Raw genomic sequence first — 27,505 nt, forward strand, 5'->3', positions numbered from 1 at the left:
AAGGTTTCCAAATGAAACAGAACAGAACTCCCTTTACACAGCTATGGCTCTCCTGACAAAAGGGTTGCAATGGACAGAGGAATGGATCAAGGGTGAAGCCTTGTGTAGAGGGAGTATTAGGGGAAGTGGGAAAGTGTTCTGGGTCATATATTGCCTGGCAAAGAACAGTCAGTTTCTGTAACAGACTCCTTACACATGGAATATTTTAGAGTTTCTATCTTACTCAGTTTAATTACAGTATCCCATGTAAAACTCCTTCCAGTGCTTTTTAGACTCATTTACTATAAACATTCAAGCTGTAATGTTTAAAGCAAATAACTTGCATGTGAAATATATAAGACATGAAAGAGCCCCATGTATAATGAATGGACACTAGAAATCCAGCATTTAATAGGGAATTATACAGATTATTCAGAATCTTGGCATGTCTCAATTATTGAGATGGAATCTAAGTAATCCAGGTATAATGTGATCCAAAGTTATTGGTATAATGTGAAATGATTAAAGAACATTTAAGATGTGAAGGAACTTAACAACTCGGATTTTCTTTAGTGGTAGTGATACAAACCAGTGGTCTGAATGTTTTATTTACTATTCAAAACTAACAGTGAACCTACATATATTTCTAATATGCAATGCTGATGTTACAACCCCAATTCCAATGAAGTTGGGACGTTGTGTAAAACATAAATAAAAACAGAATAGGATGATTTGCAAATCCTTTTCAACCTATTCAATTGAATACACTACAAAGACAAGATATTTAATGTTCAAACAGATAAACTTTATTGTTTTTTGCAAATATTCACTTATTTTGAATTTGATGCCTGCAACACGTAACAAAGAAGTTGGGACAGGGGCAACAAAAGACTGGGAAAGTTGAGGAATGCTCAAAAAACACCTTTTCGGAACATTCCACAGGTGAACAGGTTAATTGGAAATGGTCATGATGAGTACAGTGATTATGAGTGTCATGAGTGATTAGTATGAGTGTCATGATTGGGTGTAAAGGGAGCATCTCTGAAAGGCTCAGCCGTTCACAAGCAAGGATGGGGTGAGGTTCACCACTTTGTGAACAACTGCTTGAGTAGTTGTCCAACAGATTAAGAACAACGTGCAATTGCAAGGAATTTAGGGATTTCATCATCTACAGTCTATAATATCTTCAAAAGATAAAGAGAATCTGGAGAAATCTCTGCAAGTAAGCAGCAAGGCAGAAAACCAACATTGAATGCCCGTGACCTTAGATCCCTCAGGCAGCACTGCATTAAAACCCGACATCATTCTGTAACGGATATTACCACATGGGCTCAGGAACACTTCAGAAAACCACTGTCAGTGAACACAGTTCGTCGCTCCATCTACAAGTGCAAGTTAAAACTCTGCCATGCAAAGCGAAAGCCACATATCAACAACACCCAGAAACGCCGCCGGCTTCTCTGGGCCCGAGCTCATCTGAGATGGACTGACACAAAGTGGAAAAGTGTCCTGCGCTCTGATGAGTCCACATTTCAAATTGTTTTTGGAAATCATGGACGTCATGTCCTCAAGGCCAAAGAGGAAAAGGACTGTCTGGATTGTTATCAGTGCAAAGTTCAAAAGCCAGCATCTCTGATGGTGTGGGGGTGTGTTAGTGCCCATGGCCTGGGTAACTTACACATCTGTGAAGGCACCATTAATGCTGAAAGGTACATACAGGTTTTGGAGCAACATATGCTGCCATCCAAGCAACGTCTTTTTCAGGGACGTCCCTGCTTATTTCAGCAAGACAATGCCAAGCCACATTTTGCACGTGTTACAACAGCGTGGCTTCGTAGTAAAAGGGTGCGGGTACTAGACTGGCCTGCCTGCAGTCCAGACCTGTCTCCCATTGAAAATGTGTGGCTCATTACGAAGCGCAAAATACGACAACGGAGACTGTTGAGCAACTGAAGTTGTACATCAAGCAAGAATGGGAAAGAATTCCACCTACAAAGCTGCAACAATTAGTGTCCTCAGTTCCCAAACGCTTATTGATCGTTGTTAAAAGGAAAGGTGATGTAACACAGTGGTAAACATGCCCCTGTCCCAACTTCTTTGGAACGTGTTGCAGGCATCAAATTCAACATGAGTGAATATTTGCAAAAAATAATAAAGTTTATCCGTTTGAACATTAAATATCTTGTCTTTGTAGTGTATTCAATTGAATATAAGTTGAAAAGGATTTGTAAATCATCGTATTCTGTTTTTATTTACGTTTTACGCAATGTCCCAGCTTCATTGGAATGGGGGTGTAAGTTGTACATTCGGGGGGGGGGGGGGGGGGGGGGGGGGTTGTTTTTTTGGATATTATTTTCCCTTACCACATGCATCACTATCAAAAAACAATATTTCTATCATCAGGCAAGGTATTTGTTACGATCTCTCATAAGACGCTTTCTGTTAGCCAGTCTTTAGAGGCATTATGGAGAATAGCAATGATTTTTCAAAATAAAACTGCAAAACTAAATCATTATGATATGGGTGCAGTGATTATTCGACTTAGTTGCCTAAAATCGACGACCAAATTAGTTGGCAACTAATCAAAAAACAACCATAAACCTATGCCCCAGGCATCAGGCAGTGAATGCAAAAGGGTCTCGATCTTGTGTAATAGCTTTCTGTGAGCTTGTTTAAGGGTTTAAAATTTGTCAGATGTCTGGTTCCCATCACCACCTCTGTCAACAATTCTGACTCTCTAGACAGAAAGAAGCATTCTGAATGCAGTTTGCAGAGCAAACCACTCTGAATGACTTTGTTTATATCTTATCAATTTAGCCATGCAGACATTTAAAAAAAATACATGGAAATCCCATTTAAACGCTTCAGACATCTGGTTCCCATCACCACTTCTGTGAACAGTTCTGACTTAGTAAGTTTCTCTATAAAACAACACATTTCACATTTGTATGCAACTTAATTGACTACGCAGAAATGTACAGAGAATAAAATCTATTGAATATTGTGCATTTCAATAGATTGAAAAAATACAGCAATCAAGTATCTAATAATAATTGAATCTGTTGTGTTCAGTGCATAGTGAAGACCACATTATGTGCAGAAATATCATTAAGTGTTACCTTTAATTTAGGGGTGGTATTTCTGTTGCCCTGTTCAGATGTATCTATCAAGGAGAACAGAGAGGAAGGGAGAGAGGGAAAATGTGAAAAAGAGAGAGAGGGAGAATCAGTTAGTCCATTTTTTTCCCCACAAATGATATATGCTGCATCATCCTCAGCTTAAGCTTCCATAGCCAAGTTCACATATCACACTGGGGCTAAGCCACTGCAAAACAGAGTGGGTTTTTCTTTTTTTTATATAAATCACGTCTCTTCACTGCAGAGAGCTGAGCAAGCCCGGGAGACCAGCTGGAGGTCCGCTAGCGTGCAAGCGCTACTGTGCGGATGAGCCGAGCTTTATCTTCATCTCTGCACAGGGACACAGTGTGGGTTCAGGTAAAGGCCTCTCCTCTCACATCCAGGTCACGCTCTTAGTTAGAGCTTTAATCAGGCATGAAATTTTGAACCTGAACCCAAATATAGCCTGAGAACATTCCGTCTACACCGGACTCAAGTTTTCCATCCAAATCTGAGTGTGGCCCAACAATTCTGTCGAAACCCACAACCGACAACCAGCAAACAATAACCAACTAAACCTTCACATGCCTAACGACTGTATCTGCTGCTGTGTAGTGAAAATGAAAGCAGTCAATAAACAACAGATTATATATAGCCTAAAATGTTCCAGTTATTTCATTAGCTATGCAAAATTCATTTAAACTGAAACTGTAAAGTCATATTTATATATATCCACAAATTCAGTCTACAGCAGTTTCGCTCCACTCTGTAGGATCATGCTGAAGCTATAAGGACTGTTTCAGCCAAGAGTACTTTTGGATAAGGTGCACCACAGAGCAGCCAAAAAGTATATTTAATCCTAAGGGATAAAGAGAGGTTGGAAAATAGTCATATAAAAATGATGATTGGTACTTAAAACCACATAAAAATCATAAGGGAAAAACAAAACACCAGAAAAATTTAGTACATGGGCCTTTATATCACACAGATTAAGATACTATGTAAACACTGTTAAAGTTGCAAAACATATAATTCACTCCAGTCAATACAGGCCATATATGGAAACTAACTGCAAAAACAGCCTGGTTTGAATACATTTTTTGTGATATCACAAAGCCAACATATATCCACCTATTCAGCCTACTACAATTTAACCATGACCATTTACATTATAGTTATAAGTCAGCCTAACTGCTTTTTGAACAAAGGAAAATACAGGGTAACCAATCAGATCAGATATATATAAGTAGGAAGTTTATATATATGTACATAAAAAATCTAATGTAAGTAGGAAGCAAGGGTAAAGCAGCAAAAAGCACTAAAGAAGAGTTGAATTCATTTGAGAAATGATGTCCGAACCTAACTGAGCCCAGGTCTCAAATGAGTGGATGGTCAGATCCTACAGAGTTCAGACAAATATTTAAAGTTCTCCGTCTCACCATAATAAAGTCTTATATGCTATCTCCATGTTTTGTGTCTGAACCTCAGTAATATCCCCTTCATTTAATGGTCATGTTCCTCTGAATTTCTGAATATAAATTTCAACTAAGGTGAGCATTTTTCTGAAGGCAAGAAGTTAATAAGGAGAAGGGCCCATATCAAACAAAACCAAAATATTTTTGGTTTGGTTTGATGTGGTATATAATGTGGAAATATTTTCTTAAATGTTCAAACTTTCACTCCCCAGTCCATATAGTCCACATATGGAAATGAAGCCGTAAAAATTACATATACATATATTTGCCAATTCAGCCTTCACCAATTTAGCCCCATTCACCATGAAGTTATAAGAAGTGTTTCTGCCCGGACTGCTTTTGGAATGAGAAATTACAGGATGGCCAATCAGAACAGAGACCATTCACAGTAACAAAAATAGCATTTCATTTTAAAGCTGGGCCTACACTACACAGCTTTTATTGCAATTTTAACCCTGATGTGTCCCTTCTAAAAAAAATCTTCAAAACCTGAAGCAATTTTCCAGGCCGGGAGTTGTGGTGTGAATGGAGGCCCTCCGATATTTTCAAACATTTGATTTTTTTTTTTTCTTTTCTTCGATTTCATGGGTCCTGTAGTGTTAGATGTTCAGTGGTGCAACTGAATCAGTGATCCAGACAACAGCCAATGAGAGAGCTTGAAGAGCTCAGGCAAATATAATAAAATAATATATAATAATTCTCTTTAGAGTTTTAGTTAGCTACTAGTTCATAGCAAAACATTTATCCAGCTCACACTGTAATGTCTGCATTTCAATTTAATACTCATCCCCAGGTTTGCATTTTTGCAACGCTTCTTGTATGTGCATTAAAGTACAAACAGGTCTAGTCCAGTTTAGCTTTGTTTGTATCAAATGATAACAATGAGATTTGGGATTTTAAGTACTTTTGCTAGTCTAACCTCAGTGTGTTGTCTCCTTTTTTTGTCTTATTGTCTAGCATGCGCTTCCTTACGACAAAATAAAAAGACAGTTGAATCTGTTAAATCTGTTAAATCTGTTAGGATTTTAAAAGTTGTGTAGAGTATGCATAGCTTAAGGGATAAAGAAAGGTTGGAAAATGACCATGTTAAATGAACTCATTGTATGCCACCTTTAAAAAACAAATCCGCTCAAAACTGAATGACCTTATTATATAGTAACTTTCAGGATACAATATATGTAACGTAAACAGCACATCAATGACAGAAAAAAAGTATGGTAAAAATCAAAATAAGAGGTCATCTATGGGATAACAAAGGCACGGTTAATTCACTGCACATGTGCGATACAAGATACAAGGATGTTTTGCTTGTAAGTTGGATAACAGAAAAGCTCCAAATGCTAATAGTAACTAAATACCTGAGTGTATGTGCAGCCTCCCCTCCCTCTCTCTCTGGATCTGCTCTCGGATCAGCCTCTGCTCTTCCTGCAGCTGTCTCGAGCCTTCTTCTCTCAACCGGGTGATCTGCGCGCACACACACACGCGCACACACACACACACACACACACACACACACACATACACTGAACTCAGTCAAGAGATGTGCTCCATTGCAAGAACACACACATGTAATGTACAGCATGTAAGCACAATGCAAACCAGACCTATATAAGACATGCATGTAAGAATTTCCATAAATCCAAACAGTACCAAAAGTCCAATATGTATTATCCTAAACCATGTGAACTACAGTGACCCTGATCTCTTAATATAGAACACTGCCACCTACCGTCGGTCACTGAATTAGGCCATGTCTGGAATCTCTAAATTCATACCTACTTCAGCCCCATAAAATTTTATTGCATGTATACTTGCAAGCATGTGTGTGTGTGTATTTTATATATATATATATATATATATATATATATATATATATATATATATATATATATATATATTACACTGCTAAAAAAATAAAGGGAACACTGAAATAACACATCCTAGATCTGAATGAATGAAATATTGTCACTGAATTTTTTGAACTGAAAATTTTGTTCTGTACAAAGTTGAATGTGCTGACAACAAAATCACACAAAAATCATCAATGGAAATCAAATTTATTAACCAATGGAGGCCTGGATTTGGAGTCACACACAAAATTAAAGTGGAAAAACGCACTACAGGCTGATCCAACTTTGATGTAATGTCCTTAAAACAAGTCAAAATGAGGCTCAGTATTGTGTGTGGCCTCCACGTGCCTGTATGACCTCCCTACAAGGCCTGGGCATGCTCCTGATGAGGTGGCGGATGGTCTCCTGAGGGATCTCCTCCCAGACCTGGACTAAAGCATCCGCCAACTCCTGGACAGTCTGTGGAGCAACGGGACGTTGGTGGATGGAGCGAGACATGATGTCCCAGATGCGTTCAATCGGATTCAGGTCTGGGGAACGGGTGGCCCAGTCCATAGCTTCAATGCCTTCATCTTGCAGGAACTGCTGACACACTCGAGCCACATGAGGTCTAGCATTGTCCTGCATTAGGAGGAACCCAGGGCCAACCGCACCAGCAAATGGTCTCACAAGGGGTCTGAGGATCTCATCTCGGGAGCTAATGGCAGTCAGGCTACCTCTGGCGAGCACATGGAGGGCTGTGCGGCCCTCCAAAGAAATACCACCCCACACCATTACTGACCCACTGCCAAACCGGTCATGCTGAAGGATGTTGCAGGCAGCAGATCACTCCCCACGGCGTCTCCAGACTCTGTAATGTCTGTCACATGTGCTCAGTGTGAACCTGCTTTCATCTGTGAAGAGCACAGGGCGCCAGTGGCGAATTTGCCAATCCTGGTGTTCTCTGGCAAATGCCAAGCGTCCTGCACGGTGTTGGGCTGTGAGCACAACCCCCATCTCTGGACGTCGGGCCTTCATACCATCCTCATGGAGTCGGTTTCTAACCATTTGTGCAGACACATGCACATTTGTGTCCTGCTGGAGGTTTTTTTTTGCAGGGCTCTGGCAGTGCTCCTCCTGTTCCTCCTTGCACAAAGGCAGAGATAGCAGTCCTGCTGCTGGGTTGTTGCCCTCCTACGGCCTCCTCCACGTCTCCTGGTCTCCTGGGCCAGCCTCTGGACACTACGCTGACAGACACAGCAAACCTTCTTGCCACAGCTCGCATTGATGTGCCATCCTGGATGAGCTGCACTACCTGAGCCACTTGTGTGGGTTGTAGAATCCGTGTCATGCTACCGCGAGTGTGAAAGCACCACCAACATTCAAAAGTCACCAAAACATCAGCCAGAAAGCAGCGGTACTGAGAAGTGGTCCCCACCTGCAGAACCACTCCTTTACTATATATATATATATATATATATATATATATATATATATATATATATATATATATATATATATATATATATATGTGTGTGTGTGTGTGTGTGTGTGTGTGTGTACATATATGTATAGAGAGAGAGAGAGAGAGAGAGGGGGAGAGAGAGCACAACACACACTAACACGCCACCACCATGTCATATATATGTTTTTAAAAATGACAAATCTTATTAAAAAGGACACTACACATTTTTAGATCTGCACGTGTATGTGCATTTTATATCTTGTATATAGTTAGCATTATCAAAACTGTACAGGTCTGGCTGGTTGGCTGGACTTACTGGTTGTGCCACCTGACTTTTCAGACTAATTTCATATTAAACAGCCATATATCTACATATAAAGTAAGGGCCCTGACACACCAAACTGCCTGCTGGCTTTCAGATGCCAACAGGTGGCTGTTTTTTTAACGCAGTTCGTGCAGTGTGTATTGTTTACTTTGTATGTTTTAGTCAGACTATTGCCAGCTTCTGCTACAGAGAGCTGTTCCCTTTTTGCGACTAATTACATACATGTGTTTTGGTTGTCAGCTGTAGGCTTCGTGGCGTGTTCAAGTGCCAGTTCTCAAAGAATACTTGATGCAACAATAAGCTGATGGCTATCATCAGTCAGCCTTTGTTGCCGCTAGTTCTTATTCTTTGCCTAGATGTGTCTCTAAAAATCTGCCTCTCTTCTAAAAATCTTTCAAGAAACAAAATAGTTTGTACCTCTTCTTCTAATGTGCGGGAGATTTTGAATTCCTCTGCTTTTTGTACTTCTGCCTCTGCTTGCCGCTCACGGGCCTCCAAGTCTGAGAAGTAACATACAAAACACAAAAGACACCAAATAGTCCAAATTAATCACAGTTCAAACGCATCCAGCTCTGTAAGGCACTCTGAGCTAATTGTATAATTTTGCCTGATCTTGTCTAATCCCATTAAACAGTACAGAGAGAGATGGCTCTGTGGTTTGGCCATACTGAAGAGACAAAGTATGGTTCACCTAGTTTGATCTTTTTCCTCTTGTCATCTAGTCTCCGTGTTCTCTCCTCAGCTTGTTTCTTGGCAGCGCGGACCTTATCATAGGCAGCCTGTAGCAAATAAAGGACAGTGGAGAGGCAGAGTGAGATAAACTGGCTTTACTAAAACTCTTGCTTTATTAGCAGGCAATATTCCTGGCAGAACTGCCTTTTCCACAAATGATTGCTATGCAACTTAAGTCAAAGCACAGCAAACAAATGATCCATTCCTAGAAAACAAAGTTACAACAATTGTGACTGTTCCTGAAGGTAACCTCTACGTTACTGAACAAGGAGTGTGGTCTAAAGCTGTCAAATGCATGTGTGTGAATGTGTGTGTGTGTGAGAGAATGTGTGCATGTGTGTGTGTGAGTGAGTGAGTGAGTGAGTGAGTGAGTGAGTGAGTGAGTGAGTGAGTGAGTGAGTGAGTGAGTGAGTGAGTGAGTGAGTGAGTGAGTGAGTGAGTGAGAGAGAATGTTTTTTCATTTTTGCATTTTGCATATTTGCATTTTTGTGCATTTTTAGTACATAAATGTGCAAGTGTAAGCTAAAAAGCCTGGACAAAATACTGCTGAATTTCTGAAGTGCTTTTTATAAAAGCTTCACAAAAGGGCACAAACTATTACACAGTGTCTGTCCAAAAAATGAATGTTCTTTACTTTATTATAATTTAATGCAAAGAAATCTTATTCTAAGCAATTTTAGTGCATTTTCTGTTCATCATGACATTTTCCCACTATGTAAAGTGCAGCTGCCATGATGTAGAAACATAAAAACAGGGGAAAATTAAGATGTGTTTCTCTTTGGACAGTAATGACGTATGTATTTATACATGCAGTATTGCAAAAAAGCCTTAGGACATCTGTAAAAATCGTATGTAAGCCATTTCTCTAAATAGTACATATTTATTTGTTTAACAAACACAAGCATTAAAAGACAAATGACCAAATAAACCGTATATTGTGCTCTAGCGTCTAGGCGTGTCAGCTTCGTCAAATCCAAAGCTCTCTTCAAGGAAATTTATGGTCACCATCCAACAGCTGCTTCAGCAACTCAATCAATTCAGTTAAAGCAGGTGCTGCTGATGACATTTACCAACGTCATACAGTGAGAAGTCAGGAACCAAACCTGTGTTCTTTTAACTGTAAGTAATATAGTAATTAATTATCTTAAAAAAAAAAACAACATTTTTTTACATTTGTGCGTTCATGCCTAAAGGCGTAGGGTGTCCTGAGTTTTGCTGACATAGAGGGGTAGGGCGACGTGTGAGGGCTACAAGGAGGCCTAAATGGAGGTTTTTCAGAGGCACACTCCAATGGAGTGTAATATAATAATAATAATAATAATAATAATAATAATTATTAAACATTTTTTAAAAAAACATTAGCAGGATGGCTGCGCAAGCGACCAAAAAAACCTTCATTTTACCAATGAATTATTGGTGAAAAAAATTGTTGCATTCATTCATTAAAGTAAAATCAGGCGTTCTCGACTGGAACAAAATGCAATGGCTGATGGCATCAAGGAGAAATCTAAAACCAATCCTGTGCTCTTCAGACTACCTTAGAAAGTACTTTTTTGAAAACATGAAATTCTTGTAAATTTTTACTGTTTTTTGTGTTCTTTGTTATGCACTCTAATGAAAAAACACCCTTACTGTTGAGATAAATGGCTTCACAGATTTTTTTAGGTTCCTAAGACTTTTGGACAATACTGTGTAGTATATACATGTGGAACATACTGTCAGAGGTCAAATCAAGTCAGTTAAGCCCACATTCAGGTCCAGTGTACGTCCGAATCAAATAGCATGTCCTTTAAAAGGTGTGTCAGAGTAGAGTCCAGAGTCAGTTAAGCACATGTCAGAGTCCAAAGGCATGTCTCAGTGTGCGTCCCAAGTTGAGTGAGTCAGGTCTTTGCGGTGGAGTGGAGCCACAAGTCAGTCTAACATGCGTCTGAGCTGCAAGTCAGTTAAATGTCAAGCCTGAGTCCAGCCACAAATAAGGCGAGTCGCAAATCATTCAAGCACACGTCTGAGTTGTGTCTTGAGTCAGTTAAATGTGAATCTGAGTAAGTAAAGCGGGCGTCCAAGTCAAGCTGCCAATCAGATAAGTTCAAGTCCAAGTCACGTCATGAGTGATTAAAGTTTGAGTCAAGTCAGGAGTTAATGAATCACATGTCCAAGTTGCAGGTCAATATGCGACTCGAGTATAACTTCAAGTCGCTGACTTGAGTCCCCATCTCTGGCCCTAGCATTGTATAAAAATCTGTGTGTGGTGGTTAGTTTGTCAGTGCTGACTTACCCTGGCCGCTGCATCAGTCAGCACCTCGAGGGCCTGTGAGAGCTGGTGGAAGAGCTCGGCTGTGTATGACAGACAACAATGAACAATCACAACTATCAAACACAGACCCGGTTTACGGTGAGGCTCAAGGACAGTCATGCATGTGTGTCTTCTTCGCACGAAAGAAGAAACCATGAAATCTGCATTCAAAGCTCCACATGTTTGACTGAAGGTTACCCAGCAAAAAAATGGTTGCGGGTGGGATTGAGAACAGAGAAATGATTAAATAAATAAATATATATATATATATATATATATATATATATATATATATATATATATATATATATATATATACATACATATATATATATATATATATATATATATATATATATATATATATATATATATATATATATATATATATATATATATATATATATGTATGTAAAGGGAACACAAATGATGATGTCTTAACTGAGGCTTAATAGAGATACCTGCCCAGGATTTTTGCATGCATGTTCATAGCTGAAAGAAGGATATTACATAATTATAATGAGAGGGTTCTGTACTCTAGGCAATGACTGTGTGAGGGGCTCCCATTAACCCACGTTTCCGGTGTTAAAACAAGAGCGCTTGGAGTCTCACGAAAGCTGTTTCCTCTAATGACAGCCTGCCGCTTTTCCCACGTAAACCTGGAGGCCCCCTGCTGCAACTCCTATTAAGCCCTCTGGAGGGGCCGCCGAGACAATCAAGGGTTCCACGCAAACCCCCCCTCTAGATCCCACTCTCTTGCAAGTCCTTAATGACTCACTTCTGGCACAAGCGCCATTTCTCTTACCCACTAACAAGCATCTCCTTTTTCCAGTTTCTCCTGGAGACAAACGGGCAGCACGCACATCTGTCCAGCTGCTGCAGTTTCAAGGGTATCTGCACTGCAAGAATTCTGGGGACTCTGCATCTAAGTTGATTTCCCATGGAATGATGTTTTTGAAAGAAAGAAGAAAAAAAAAAAAAAAAAACAGCTATCGCGTATGTCACTGGGTCCTCTGAATTACAAGGTTGTTAAAGAGTCAAAATACGAATGTTGCTATACGCAACCTAACACTGCTGCACATTAGACTGAAATCAGAAGACTGGAAAGCTCACCAAAACACCCTATGCCAAAAAGCTTGTTTTCTTAAACATGGTACTTAGGTTGCTTTGGCAGTAGCAGCCTACAGTTTGAGTGGCTAGTGTTAGAATATATTAGTGTTTAAGGGCCCTATAACACCTTCCTTGTTTGGTGCAAATGGTCACACCATACTCAGGGCTACACCAAACAACAGAACCATTGTCCAGCAAAAACCATGTATCTTGGTCCGCTTCCAAGTCCAGCCACTTGGAGTTCACTACTGGTGCGAACGCATTTTAAAACGATCTACACAATCTGATCCAATCCTGTAACAAATCTATCCTGAAATAGGTAAGTGATAGTAGTATCACTCACTTAGACTAATGTGAACCGCTGACAGATTCCATCTATCGTGATTGCCAATCAACCCAGACAATTTAGTAATGTTTGTCTCAATCTTTTATTTCTTTTAGAGTGTTTTTTTAATATGTAGTTATATGAGTCTAAATATGTATATTCTGTAGTGCGAGGCAGCGCTTTTTATTGTGTGGATGTGCAGTTGGTTGATTCTGCAGCCCTCCACACATAGAATGACTTCCTTTGCAAAATGAACAAAGGCATATATTATTTCAACATTGTGGTTACATTGAAGTCAACAAAACAAAATAAATGACAAAGCCTATTGTTATTAATAGGCTAAAAACAGTAATAAGAGACTACAGTACAGTACTGTAAAGCTACTATTGCAGTAGCCTATAGGCTGATTTCAAGGCCAGATTTAGCCCTTAATTATTTTTTCGAGAAGCAATTTATTAAACTACTGAGAAAAACTACCGAACCATGAAATGAATCAAGTTAGCTTACAGGTTTCTGAGTAGAACTCACGCATGCTTTCTCTGGTTTAAGCAGACTTAACCTGCTGCTTTGAAATGGATAAAGGAGCCACAGAAATTACTTGTAATAAATTTATTTGTAGAATTATGTGTAGTTTTTTTTATACGCATGTATGTAGAATTTTGTATTTCTAATACTATTAAACAAATCAGTCAATATTTGCAGATCTCTTATCACAAAAACATGCTTACATGGTGTGCTGGCAGAGCAGGAAACAGGTATTTTGGAAGTGTCTCTCACTTACCTGCCAGCATCAGTATTGATCGACATTCAAGGTTAGAATATTGATATCAGTATCAAAAAAATTGTATTGCCACTTCTAATTAAAACATTTTTTGCATGTCTACAAGTTACTCTTCTCTAGAATCAATGCCAGGACAGTGATTATATGTAAACATATCAAGCAAAAAATTACAATGTGTACAATGAAAGTTCAACTGTAGGTCAACTGATATGTATGTAATTTACCATACTAAGTCAAAAAACATTATGCTAGCTACATGCAATACATAAAAGGTTAATTCTTTACCTTTGTCTATTTTATGCCTTAACATAAATGTCATTTATAAAATAGTCTCATTGATACATTCAAATTCTAGCTAATACTTTAAACAGTACTGGCCGGTCAAACAACGAATATGGTTAAAATGCTCAAGTAAACTGCTAAGACCATCAGGGGTTCCATGCAAGCCCCCTCTAGAGCCCACTCTCTGGCAAGCTCTTAATGACTTGCTTCTGGCACAACCACCATTCTTCCCCACTAACAACTTTCTCCAGTTTCCAGGAGATGGAGAGGCAGCACGCACATCTGTCCAGCTGCTGCAGTTTGAAAGGTACTTGCGCTATCAGCACGTGTGCTAGGGGGAAGAATGCGCAGTTAGCATGAGGCTGCACGGGCCAGCCTGGGGCATCAGTTATGTATGGTGTCTACACGCGACGGGAGGTCTCCAGCGCAACGTGACCCTTGCCTCACCCCCTTCTCGGCTTTCTCCCCCCATTCGTGGCTTCCCCTTGTCGTGTGAGAGCGTAAATAGCATGCATGTGAGGCCGCGTACTCCACAGCCTTCTCAGTTTTCGCTTCTAGGAAAGCCAGCCTGTCTCGTTCAGCTCTGAACCCCCCATTACCCCCTCGTTTGCCTCCTTTTCTGACTTAATCAGGATTCAGCCGCAGCATCCAGAGACCACGAAAGCCTCAATCAAAAACATGCCACTTGGCTCTCCTGTCCAAGGTGCAGATTCACTTTTTCTAACACCGAATTATGGTTCCAGACCTATTGTGTACACTCATGGGACGGACTCCGGGGGGTATGAGAGAACAAGCCTGGCTAGATTTGTCTCAACCACTGACCACCGTAGCTCCAGGCCTTTATGAGAACGATGGCTAGGGTCAAAGGCAAGAATAAGGCAGCCTAACTATGCTGGAATAGCTCCATAAGCTTTCAAAACTAACAAGAATTGGAAAAGCAAAGCATCTCAGAGATATGCTTTCTTTATCATTACATAGTGATCAAGCAAACTTTCATGTCTGGATTTTATTATCATTCATTTAATAAAAGATTAACACATTAGTTCTAATTGTCAAAACTGCTACTTAACTTACAAACAGATGTTTTTTTTTATCCTGCAGTTTTAGATTGGCACATTACATACTTCAATTCATCAACTAATGACAGTCCTTTCAATTTTCTCCCAATGTTAGTTGTAGCCAAGACCCATCTGTTGCAAGTTTATCCTATTAACAGTTCTAAGACAACGGCTCCAAAACTGAGAAGAACTTACACAAATTCAGTCCATGACATGTACAGCCATCTAATCAAGTTGGTTTTCATATAATGTTTGCGTGCTCCTCAATTCTGTGAAATCTTGCCATGACTGGCTACTACTGGCTTGGAAAAAAGAACCAAGGCATCTTTCTCACCCAGTGAGAACCCCACCAGTGGTCTCATGGAGTCCTGGATATGGTTAGCTGTGACATCCTAAGTCTCAGCAGTACTTTAATCCACAGGTAGTTAACTGAAGTAGGGAAAATACAATACTCTGCAGTGTTCTCTCAGAATGACTTAGCAGCTTGGGCAATAAGACAGTAGAAATTATCAATGTAAACTTTCTTTAAGATCTTACAAGTTCTATCACAACATAATCGCCTCATTGCTAATGTCTGAGCTGATCGCAATTATTTAAGTGGACCACAATTTATGTTGCAACTAATAGAACGTGAATTTGGGGGGTTTATCCATAGGGTTGGGGCAAACGCATGTAAATGAAAGAAAGCATAAATGGATTTAATGTGATGTCATGGGTCCTATGAAGAAAGAAAAGTTCAAAATTCTGACTGATGCTATAACATATTTAGAAGGCAGTTTCTGATGTCAGTTGGGAGCCATCAACAAGCAATAAAGCAAACCAGCAAATCAGCAAACTAATAAAGACAAATAATTTTAAGTCTTCTTGAAACTTCTAGGGCTAAACAATTTGGGGGAAAAAATTCTAATTGCAAATTTTCTGACCAATATTGTGATTTCAGTGCAATTCTTTCTATAAATCAAGCTTCAGGACATTTGTTCCTTAAGAAGACCAGCATATCTATTTTTTGTGCTTGAAGGTGGAATGCTTAGTACCAAACTGCCAGTTTGTAAGCTCTGCGTTTTTAGATTGAATTTATCCACTAAAGACTTCCTAATGCAACATGAAATAGCAAATCAAAATTGCACTCTTCAAACTGCACAGTGACATCAAAACTGTGACCATGTGCATGAGGCTATTTTTTGTGCTGTAAGCTAAAAAGGTAAACCACAGCTTTAGATTTACTGTGCTGTTAATTAAATAACAAAAGTAGTTAAATTGTACATCCAAATTACACTTCATTACAAATTTAGCAAAATCTCAAAAGTAATAGCCATTTCCTCCTTTTTAAAACGATTTTGCGCTGCGCATGAAGGATGTGGGTGATGGACGCTTTCAATGGACTTTTCTCAGAAGAGAAGGATCTTGGCTACATTCATAGGATGCTACAAATCAGGATCCTTCAGTGACGTAACAGCTGCGAAATGCAGCCTTGCTCTGCAGCCTTGGCTTTGAGACACTGCTATTTTGTCCGACTTGTGTCAAGACTTCCGACATGATGACATGCACAATTATGATCTTGCAGGTGTGAGTAAGCTGCAGTTTTCTGAGCCAGGCACTGCAGATCCTCTCCTCCCAGCAGCACAAGCTGAGAGGTGGCTTGATGAGCTCCAGACAAGCTCTACCGACAGTGTTGTAGACACAAACATATATATATATACACACACACACACACACACACACACACACACACCCACCATGATATACCAAATGTAAGAATTTAAACTTGTACATATTGCAAATTTCTCTTTTTTGTTTTAAATTATTAAAGTGTTTATTCTTTTAAATAAATGCTTGCAACTGTAACAACTGCAATTTCCCTGGGATCAATAAAGTATTCTGATTCTGATTCAGTGTTCTTCGCTTTGGTGTTCCACATTGTTGGAGACTTAATAAAATCCAGAAATTTTCCTCCCATTTTTTCTTATTCAACCACTTCCTCCCCAAAAAACATCTGAACCGATTCCAAAAATTAGGAGAACTGTTACACCCCTAGCATTGAATAGAATGTAGTCTCCTAAAATGCACAGCTTTTTTGGTTATCATTTTCCATCCATCCATCCATCCATCCATCCATTTTCTAAGCCGCTTCTCCGTCAGGGTCGAGGGGGGGTGCTGGAGCCTATCCCAGCAGTCTTCGGGCGGAAGGCAGGATACACCCTGGACAGGTCGCCAGCCCATCGCAGGGCAGACAGACAGACACAGACAGTCACTCACACCCAGGGGTAATTTAGCATGTCCAATTGGCCTGACTGCATGTCTTTGGACTGTGGGAGGAAACCCACGCAGACACGGGGAGAACTCCACACAGGGAGGACCCTGATCACCTGGCCGGGGAATCGAACCTAGGCCCTCCTTGCTGTCAGGCGACAGCGCTACCCACCACGCCACCGTGCCGCCCGGTTATCAGTTTCATAAGTGAAATTTAAATTCTATTCTTCAAAGAAATGTTTTATCTGATTTGTGAATGCTACGGCTGACAGGGGGATCTGCCAGCAGAACTTTTTCAGCCTAATGGCTGAGCCAAAGCACAATTCATCTCAACCAAGCCTGTTTACTCACAGTAGCACAAACTAGCACAACACTAAGGAGAATTTGCAGGGTGCCTATTTTCAGTGTTGAAATTGTGCAGAATAAAACAAGGCCATGAGCTTGAGCAGCAATACAACAAACCTTACACTCCAATTAATTAAAAACATTTTTAAAAATACTCCAGGACTTCCCCTTTGCTTATGCCCTTGAGGGATTCCTTGCTGTCACCAGGACATTTCAATTGTGAAAAGGATCGAGAGACATTACTACTGGCACCTATCAATCTGCAGAAATTAATGAATGGATGTCCGGTGTACTGTGGAGAAGGAAAAAAGCACTTCGGCTGAAATTTACAGGCTTAAGCCTCATTATTTTCTTCATAGAGTGGAGCAAAAGTAAGTGCAAATGGTATTGATGTGGCTTTGGTCCAGTAAACAGTCAGCTATATCTGTTTAACTAGTTTGTTTTTTGTGAACTGTGAGTGACAAGCACATTACGTTGACTGAGCAACACTTCAGTTTTGTTTTTTTCTTGCCCTCATGTCTATCGGCTGATGTTTCCGAGGTTTGCATATTCATGGGGTTAAAGTTTACCTAGATGAACTTGGCACAAAGCATGATTTAAAGCTATCAGAGGCAAATTCATTTTACACATTCTCGCATCCTTTCCTAATGAAGAGAACTGGCTTTTTCACACAGATTTTACCTTGTAATCAGTGTGACTGAAGATTTATAGTTTTAAGGGATTAAGCTAGTGTTAAGCAGAGGAACACATTAAAAACATGTTTTGAAAAATAAGGACACTCGTGAGGAACATTGGTAGTTTTGTGTTGGATGAGTGACGGAGGGTGCCTCTTGTGGGCTACAGCTAACTGGTACAACACTGGATGCTGGACATGTCGTCTTCTATACAAGGATGAAATGGCAATATGTAAATTTTTCACAATCCACAATTTTTTTATTGTCACAACTTTTATAACCAGCTTTCTAGTTAGCAATACTGCCATATTTCCTGTGATTTTTCAGTCTTGGCAACACGTTCACTTTCAGGCACTTTTGTTCTGGCGTGGCAAAATGTCATAATCTCTCACAAATACAAGCAAAAACTTTTAACAGTCCTCTTTTATAAAAAAAAATAAATAAATAATAATAATAATTTTTTTTTTTAAATCAGCATTTCATTGAATTGTTAGTTTTGCATCAAGGATGCAACAGTACTCAACTGTATATAGCCAAACCATTCGGTGCGCCCCCTATGGTTTATTATGCGCATGTAAACCATGGTATTACAATATCCCTGTTATTTCCCTATAATTTCCAGAACTTGCTTATTGCGTTGCAGACTATACATGCATTGTACATTCAGAGCCATTGATCTTCTCTGGAGCCTGTGAGAATTTTTCTGAAGCCTGTCAGCGCTCAGTATGTAAATATAAGCTGGAGAAGAGAAGTGGAACTATAAAGAAATATCTCCTCAGCTCCAGCGTGACAAAGTCGAGCATTAGTGAGTGAAGTTAAAGCCACTGCCCATCAGACACATCATGTCGTGTCACATAGTGTCCAGTGGATGCACTCCGGGTCAATGCGCCAAGGAGCTCAGGACTCCATCAACCAGTCTTTTTGGTAAACAGACAAACTCTAGGGTAAGCTCAGTTAACGTTACTATTGGGGGTGTACTATTCTAGCATTTTCTGCTCATACCTCTCAGCTCAAAAACAGCCAGTTTGTGAAGAGAGTGAAGTGAGGCTGAATGCTTTATTTCATTTAGTTTATATAAGTAGAATGTAACGATTAATTTTAACCTGGATATTATCAGCTCTCCCAGCTGCGTTCTCTATTTTAAATAATTAAAGAATGCCAGATAGGGTTCCTGTGTCAATTCATTTTCAGTTTCTCTCAGTGATGTTCATAAAGTTTGCTTTACTTTGCTGCTGAAATTCTACATTCTAGGGTAGGGCTCCGTGTCTCTGGTGTGTGGCGGCCTTTTCAATGTCCCCTCCTACGCACAAAGCACCTACAGCTTGATCAAAAAGCTTATCACTCCACCGTACACTGATGTCTCAAACTGAAATGGTAAACTGGTTATTACTGAAGCATGGCAGGTCAAGGTACCTTAACCAGCATGCCTAACAATTCAGCAAGTAGCTGTAACAACCTTCTGAAAACCGTGTGCATAGCCCTACATGTCACCACATATCGACAGCAAAGCCTGTTTCAAACATGTTTGAGCAAGGTTATCAATGGCTGCAGAGCTTCCGACCTGGCTTTCTTAGAGGACTCTGAGGAGTGGGTGCAACCCCTGAGCACTAGACTAGACCTGTGCCTTCCACTTTTCTATGATGATTATGAACATAACACAACGGAAATCTAAACCTCCTATTGAAGTTAATTATAACTGGTATTCAGAAGACTTTCCTTGTTTGAATGATAGATGGGGCTGGTGGATGGAGGAGTGAAACATGACATTATGGCTGGTGCACAATGATATAATCAAAATCACAAGAGGTTTTCAAAAGTCAATCAAACATTATAAGAAAAAAAGAATGTATTTTTTTCCAATGATACTGTGTTTAATATGAGCAGGCATGTGATTTTACAAGGCAAAAAAAGTCCATTTAGATTTTACATTGAGTTTAAATAAAAAAAAAGATGCAAATTAAAAAGTAACATCATATACTCACCAGCCTTTGGGTTGTCTGGGTTCTTGTCTGGATGGCAGGTTAAAGCTTTCTGTCTGTATGCTTTTTTGATCTAAAGGAGAAAAAGAAGACAATGTTATTCAGCATGGGGCAAGTGCGCTTACAAAACAGTACTCTTTTGTGCTTGACTCGATCACAAAAACATTAATCATTAATTACTGCCTTAAAGAAGCAGAAGTCCCATTCCACATCCTTCTGCTCTGAATGGCATGTTCATGTCTTATCACAATATCAGAAAACTTACAGACTGCTTTTCTTGAGACCAGTCCAAGCCACTGTATGCTTTTTGGCAAATGAGGTTGTGATAAAAATTCAGTCTCTATTGTTATTCATGCAGTTACTGGCAAGAACAGCAAAGAGCAAAAATCTACACAAGGGGAGTAAGGAGGGAGGGGTGATGGTCCCCTGGAAAACATAACACGCAAGGTTATGCAAGTTTTGAAACAATAGGTGATGGAAAGGGTTCACCACAAGTTGATAATGCCATGAGTCAACTCAGTGTTGGTTTTTTTTTATGCACTTAACATTGCTGTCAAAGGATGCACCTCAAAGTGGGTTTGACAGAGGACACAGTTACACATACTCGCAAAATCGCTGACCACTTTAGCTCCAGCTAACAAAATGAAGGCATAAGCTTTTCAGAAATTGGGCAATAATTTTAGACAAAACTAACCAAGTATTGTAATTGTTAAGCAGGTAATTCTCATACAACCTCAAAACATGTACATAAACACTGAAGCATCATAAGAATACTGCAGATAAATTATATTAATTTCATTTAGTAGATCCATTAGAGCTCTATAGGGAACAGCAAAACGTTTGAGGAGGAAAGTTTTCTATTTTAAAGGCGTTTTTTTAACCAACATTTTGTATATATTTTTTAATTAGAAAAATTAGTTCACATTACTTTTTACAGTTAAATCTCTTCATTGATTTCCTTGTAAACTATAAAGATGTGAAACAAAAAATATGCTGCACAAGTAAAAGGAAAACCTCAGTTGTCAAGCCATGGCCATTTTACAAAGCCTCTGACGGACAGTTCTTGTGCTTATGTTGCTTCTAGAGGCCGTTTGAAACTATGTAGAGCGCGATAGTAAATTTTCATGCTCTATGAACCATTTCGTGGCCCTATTCAGTGAGTTTGCATGGTCTACCGCTTCATAGCCGAGCTGGTGTTGTTCCTAGATGTTCACATTTCACAATAATAGCACTTATAGTTGACCAGGGCAGATCCAGCAAAGCATGAACTGACTTGTGGCAAAAGTAGCATCCTATGACAGTGCCACATTTAAACTCATTGAGCTCTTCAGCTGCCAGTCTCTGTCTAAGGAGACTGCATGACTATACTGAACTCAGTAATAAGGATGTGTCCACATACTTTTGGCCACATCGTGCGTGTTTAAACTATTCAATTGACAATTACAACTACAGTTTCAAGAAAATAATGATTTCCAGATTTATCTTTAAATCTTAATGTGTTGTGGTCATGAGAATTTGGTGACTTAATTTGCTCCTCACCCTCATGATGACACTGCTGTATGCACAGACTGAAACAATTTAATCACAGCTATTGCTTCACCTGCTTTTCCCCCTTTTCTGTATTTTAATATTTTATACTAAGGTAAAACCTTATTCTCTGATCATATTGCTCTTATGTTATTGTTATTCAGTGTCAACAAGTGGAGGATGGGTTCCTCTTTTTAAGTCTTGGCTCCCCTTATGGTCACTGCCTCTTGCTCTTAAGGAGTTTTCCTTGCCACTGTCATCACTGGTTTGCTCAGAGGGGCTTGGACCTGGATTTTTTTGTAAAGCTGTTATGTGGCAACACCTGTTATAAAAAGCACTGTATACTTTGACTTGACTTATTTTGAAATATGTTACTAATACTCCCAGTATTTGAAGGAATTTGGACTATCCCTTATTTGCAATGTTCATAACATGCTTTTGTTTAGAAAATGTCTTCTGCTAGGCAGAAGAGGCAAAGCCCACTGAAAGCCCAGAGTCTGAGTGAAGTAGTTCAGAGAACTGTTCCTTCACTGGTGCCTGTGGTGAGGATGTGCAGTCCTGTGGCTCTGCAATCCTCCGCATGCTTTACCCCTCATGCCTCAATTTCAGAAGCATCAATCAAGAGGACCCGTCAGACCATTCTGGACAATTTACATAAAGTACAGAGCGTCTAGGAACAAAAAGGCACAGCCTAATGCATCTTGTTCGGTGTATTTCGGAACTAAACAAAATTTAAAGTGGAACAGTACATGTATAGTACAGTGCGTCAAGATCACACTTTCATTCATGAAACTTCCAGTCAAAATGGCCATTAAGTACAAGTTAATCATATTTCAGGAGATATTTCTGAGGAGATTTTTGGAAATTATCCCAGAGGGAAAAAAAATGAGTTTGAAAAATTACTAAAAGATCTAGTGAAAACAATCCTGCAAGAGCTGGTCGATCACCAAAACTGTCACCACCAAATAAACAGCACTTAAAGCTTTCACAAAATTAAGCTCAGCTCTTGCTTCAGATCTGAAAAAATCCACAGATGTTTCCATCCATCCTTCCACTGTGAGAAGATAACTCCATGCTATGTACAGTCTGATGTGACTGGTATTCTCAGAACAATGGAGCCTATCCCAGCAGTTATTGGGTCACCAGTCCATAACAGGGCAGACACACACACACATACATTCACACACACACACACTCACGTGTCCAATTGGCCTGACTGCATGTCTTTGATCACAAAGAAAGGACTCTGGTCACCCAGCCAGGAATTCGAACCCAAGCCCTCTTTGCTGTGAGGCGACAGCGCTACCCACTGTACCACCATGCCAACCTGGCTTATGCATGGTAATGTAGTTAAAAGATAATGTAGTTAAAGATAACCCACACTGTACTGTTATATAACAATAACCATTTCACATTAGTGTCTATGCATGGTCCAAGACACTGTGTAGGAGTGTTGTAATGGATCATGATATTAAATACTACATAAAACGAAGTATCAAAGATATTTTACTGTGGCTGTATTCCATGCTGTTTGTTTCATTAATCAATATGCTGTTAAATACACTGTCAAAACTGGATCATAGGTGGGGACAGTTTCGGCTGTAGCTGATGTACAATTAGCTCTGCTGCACGTTATTCCCCGAAGGCACAAGAAGAACCTTCCAGAAGGGATGATGACTCTGCTGCAGAAAGGAGAAAGCAACTCCCTCAAGCTGGAAGGAGAGAAACACACGTGTGCCTTTATCCTAATAATCGCTCCAGTCATGGTTCAGTTGGAGGGTTTTCCGAAACTAAACATCATTAGTGCTTGCCGGCCTGTCCTGCCGCCTGGTACAGGAAAGCTTCCAGCAGAGACACGCGGAGACCTGCTTCCCTCTCTACACTTACTTTCTTTCCTTCTGCTCTATAAACTACTGCTCTGCTGCTGTCTCCTGAGGAAAAACAAAACAAAAATCCACCCTTTTTAAAGCAGATTGAGTTATGATGTGTATCGAACTTCAGAACCATTTTTCTCATTTCTCAGACAAGGTCCAGAAGAGCACGGCCCATAAGTTTACCCTAGGTTCAATTTAACACCCATAAGGCAGGAGAACTAATTAGATTTCCTGTCAGCTTGAGCCTCTGGAGCTGAGCTTTCAACATGAGGTTTCTGAGCACTTGCAGATGGATTTAAATACGACTTGTGTGAAAAGGAAAGGCGATAAGCTCAATGTGTCCTGGCATGTTATCAAGATAAAAGACAATAATTCATAAAAAAAATTGTACAGAGCTCAGGCTCTAAAGTAGCAAGCAAAAAACCTTGACAAAGATATTAAATGTTGCCTCACTCAAGCACTGATCACTAGTATTTGTTACTCCATGTAGTCTTGACAATGCAGGGATAGAAAATAAATAAATAAATGAAAATAATTAGCCCTAAAGGCAAGTACAATAGGTCGCAGCAGTTTATATGGCTAATATCAAGATGCCACACGTTAGTTTTGGGCAATATACCGTCTATACAGCCTATATTATAACACTTTTCAGTTTTAGGATATATTTGATAGATGACAAGCAGGTTTATTCATAGTTATTATTATTTTTGAGTAACTTAAAAAAAGAAGAAACCAGAAAATAACATTCAAAGACAAAGCAAGCTACAGTATGTCAGGTGTGTAAGACATTCTTTAACACATAAGGCTCTAGGGTGGGCGATATGGCAAAAATATTATATTGCGATACTTCAAGACATTTTAACGATACACTATACGCATCATAAAATGTTTTTCTGAGATTTATTAAGTTGGAACAGACCAAATAGAACATGCAGTGGCATATTTAGAAAATACTTTAATAATGATTAACCTACAACTACACAGATTTGTATTCCATGTTTTACAAACTGCAATGCACAAAATCCAATTAACATGCCTAATTATACTCACTTTGTGATTAAGCATATAGTTTCTCTGTTTTTTTTATGTGCTAATGATAAGCACGATAAAGAAAAGCACACTGTTACATTTATCTTAAAAAAATATTGACAATCACATGATACTGCCACCTACCACATGCTTCCTTCCAGTCATGTGAAGCCAGCCACTGCATCTTTTTGAACTGCTGCCAATATATCACTGGGCAGCTCAATACGCTTGGAGGAGAGTGCTAACTGCCGGTTGTGTTATATTAGCTACAGATGCCTGCTTTGGCTGGCACTGCATTGTGAAGGGGGAGGTGGAGGGCTGTCCTACTCACTCAGCTACCAGTCACTGTAGTATCACCAGGGACTGAATTTGCAATCTTCTGATGACAGGGCCAACACTTAGACAGCTGCACCTTTCTAATTCGGCCATCACCAAAAATTATTGTGCGTTACAAATGACGGTGCTTACTGGGCCATACTGGGAATCTTGCAGGCAGTGTATCTGGACATAAATACAATATCGCCACATAGTGTTGCCAAGGTTTTTAAATAGATTTAGACCAAAGTCAGAGGATTGTGAATAAAATGTATTAATCTGACTTACATTCTGCAAAGCAAACACAAAAATAAGTTCCTTCTGGTATTATAGTAATGTAGCCATTAGAGGAAAATGTTGTACAAGCTAAGCTCCAGATTGGGTTAAAACACCCTTAAAACGCTTTCCCATCAATAATAAATTACCAGCAGCTGTTAAGACGAAATAAAAGACTTGCCTTTTTTCTGTGACCACAAACAAATGCAACCAAACAGCCTGGAGAGTTAATATGCCAACATGTGTCTTTTATAGACTGTGTGTCTCTCATAGCAGAGTTCCTAAAACCATCAACAAACCATTCCTCTTGGCTTACTTTCTCTTGGCTATTTAGTGATTTCATTCTTTTTCCCCCTCATGTCCACAAACACCGACAACCACCTTCTTCCAGAGGACATCCTTCAATAAACATGAAGATTTAATTACAAACTGAAAAAAAAAAAAATCAATCTCAACAGGTCACATTACAAAAGGAGACAGATAAAATTAAATCTTTAGGTTTTTTCCCCCATCAAGAAGTGAATTAATGTCCAATAGTTAATACAAAACCCCTGTCTAACACAAACATAATAACTGAGGCATTTATTTCCATTAAACCTAACAATAAAACATAGCCTGCACCATCAACTTAACTGAGCTCATATAGGCTACTGGCAAGAATAAATGTTTACCACAAGCAGTTTCCCTTTCAACCTTTGATTTGTGTATAAAGTGCAAACCACACAAATTCTGACCTCAACACCACTGCAAAGACAGCAGGAAAGGGTCAACTGGATACTGACCGGTTCTGGAAGATTGTCTTCCCTGCTTTCGCCATGCACAGTCTGCATCAAATGAGGTGATAGCAGCTGATCCGAGGTATTGAATTAGGTCTGTCCTTATCAATTATATTAGTAATTAATTAATCTACCCATTATTCCAACAATTAATCAAGTCATTTTTTTTACTTGTTAGTTTTTTTAAATAGGCCAAAGATTAAAAACTGAGGCCTCATAGATTTTAAAATACTTTGTTTTATTCTAGTTTACTACAGATAAACTAGACAGCCTTCACAAAGATTTTAATCAAAAAACATAAATACATTAAAACACAGTGTAGCAAACAAAACTTATAAATGAGTCAATCAGGCTCTGTTTTATACTTTATGAGAGAGACAAATTCTAAAATGTGCAGTATTATGCAAATGATCCACTAATCACTGCAGCCCCATTGAGCAAGTTTTAAATTAATTTATTTGTTTAATTACTCATTTATTTCGCAAAGAAGAAACAGTGGCAGCTCTATCCTGGACATATTAGATGATACTAAGGGACCTGATACAGGCCTACTGGTACTGAGGGTTAGGACTTAGCAGAAAAAAGAAAAAAAAAAAAAAAAGTAAAACTGTCTGACCTGCTCTATTGTGCTCCAACATCCTTATAAATGCTCTTAACAATCTGAGAACTTCATCTCCATCCTTATTCATTTAATCATAGAACACAGTTTTGTGAAACACAATCACTGCGCAGCAGATTTTACATCAGTGGTAGAAGACCGCCACCTGTTGGCCATGCTGTGAGAAATGCATGTTAGCGAGAAATGGATGCTTTACAGCAGGGAGCCTTTTTAACCCCATATAATCCCCTATGTATTATTCTAATGATGTCGCAAAAGCGCTGTCATTTTGGTAGCCAGCGTAAAGTTCATTCATCAGTGCTGTGGCTGCCTATAATGACGCAAATGTATCCAATCCAGAAAATGCAGTAAAACTTTTTTAAAGTTGTATCAACCAATATACAGTATCTCACAAATGTGAGTACACCCCTCACATTTCTGCAAATATTTTATTACATCTTTTCATGGAAGAACACTTTATATCCAAGGTTTATTTCTATAATCAGTGCACAGCTTGTATTGCATATAGATTTACTGTCCTCTGATATAGCTCAACACAGCCATTAATGTCTAATTAGCTGGCAACACAAATGAGTACACTGTACTTGGGTATATTGCTTTATTTTTTTTTTTTATTTGTTGTACTGATAACAAATGAAAGCTGAACTCTAAATGGCTGAGATTTCCCACTGTGTTACTAGTGCTATGTTCCAAACCACAGAGCAGCACATTACATAGTGCAGTACCACTAGAAGTGCACTTATCAGTGTAGTTGGTAGTGTACAGAAGTAAGAGGTTTGGGACGCAGCATTACATCATCCGCTAAGACGCATTCAACAGTCGAGCACTTCCAGTGGTTGATTACAGCTTTGCTGTTCTGCTCTTTAGCTGCTAATAAACATTTCTAAGCAAAAATTTAAGGTATTTGTTGATTAAGGATGCATTTAATGAGGTAAATCAATGTATTAAATGGGGTATGCTGATGTTTGCGTGCTTCTTTTTCAAGATTTGTTCCACATTTAACTACAGCACCATTTAAGGTGGACTACAATAAATTTGAATAAATTGAATAAGTTATGTGGGCTTAACTGT

At 39.2% G+C, this 27,505-nt stretch overlaps 1 protein-coding gene across 1 annotated transcript in view; it reads right to left on the reverse strand.

The window, feature by feature from the left end:
- The window catches only part of dnajc17 (DnaJ (Hsp40) homolog, subfamily C, member 17), a 77,764-nt gene that overhangs the window by 46,861 nt on the left and 3,398 nt on the right, over positions 1-27,505 (reverse strand). Inside the window, exons 2-7 of the mRNA XM_017703265.2 lie at positions 20,022-20,091; positions 11,197-11,255; positions 8,881-8,968; positions 8,607-8,689; positions 5,929-6,034; positions 3,099-3,142 (exon numbers count right to left, since the gene is read on the reverse strand). Of these exons, the coding sequence (XP_017558754.1) occupies positions 3,099-3,142; positions 5,929-6,034; positions 8,607-8,689; positions 8,881-8,968; positions 11,197-11,255; positions 20,022-20,091 (450 nt within the window). The remainder of the gene's footprint in view (positions 1-3,098; positions 3,143-5,928; positions 6,035-8,606; positions 8,690-8,880; positions 8,969-11,196; positions 11,256-20,021; positions 20,092-27,505) is intronic.

The sequence above is a fragment of the Pygocentrus nattereri genome, chromosome 10 (genome assembly GCF_015220715.1).
Source record: "Pygocentrus nattereri isolate fPygNat1 chromosome 10, fPygNat1.pri, whole genome shotgun sequence".
In the NCBI taxonomy this organism is placed as follows: domain Eukaryota; kingdom Metazoa; phylum Chordata; class Actinopteri; order Characiformes; family Serrasalmidae; genus Pygocentrus; species Pygocentrus nattereri.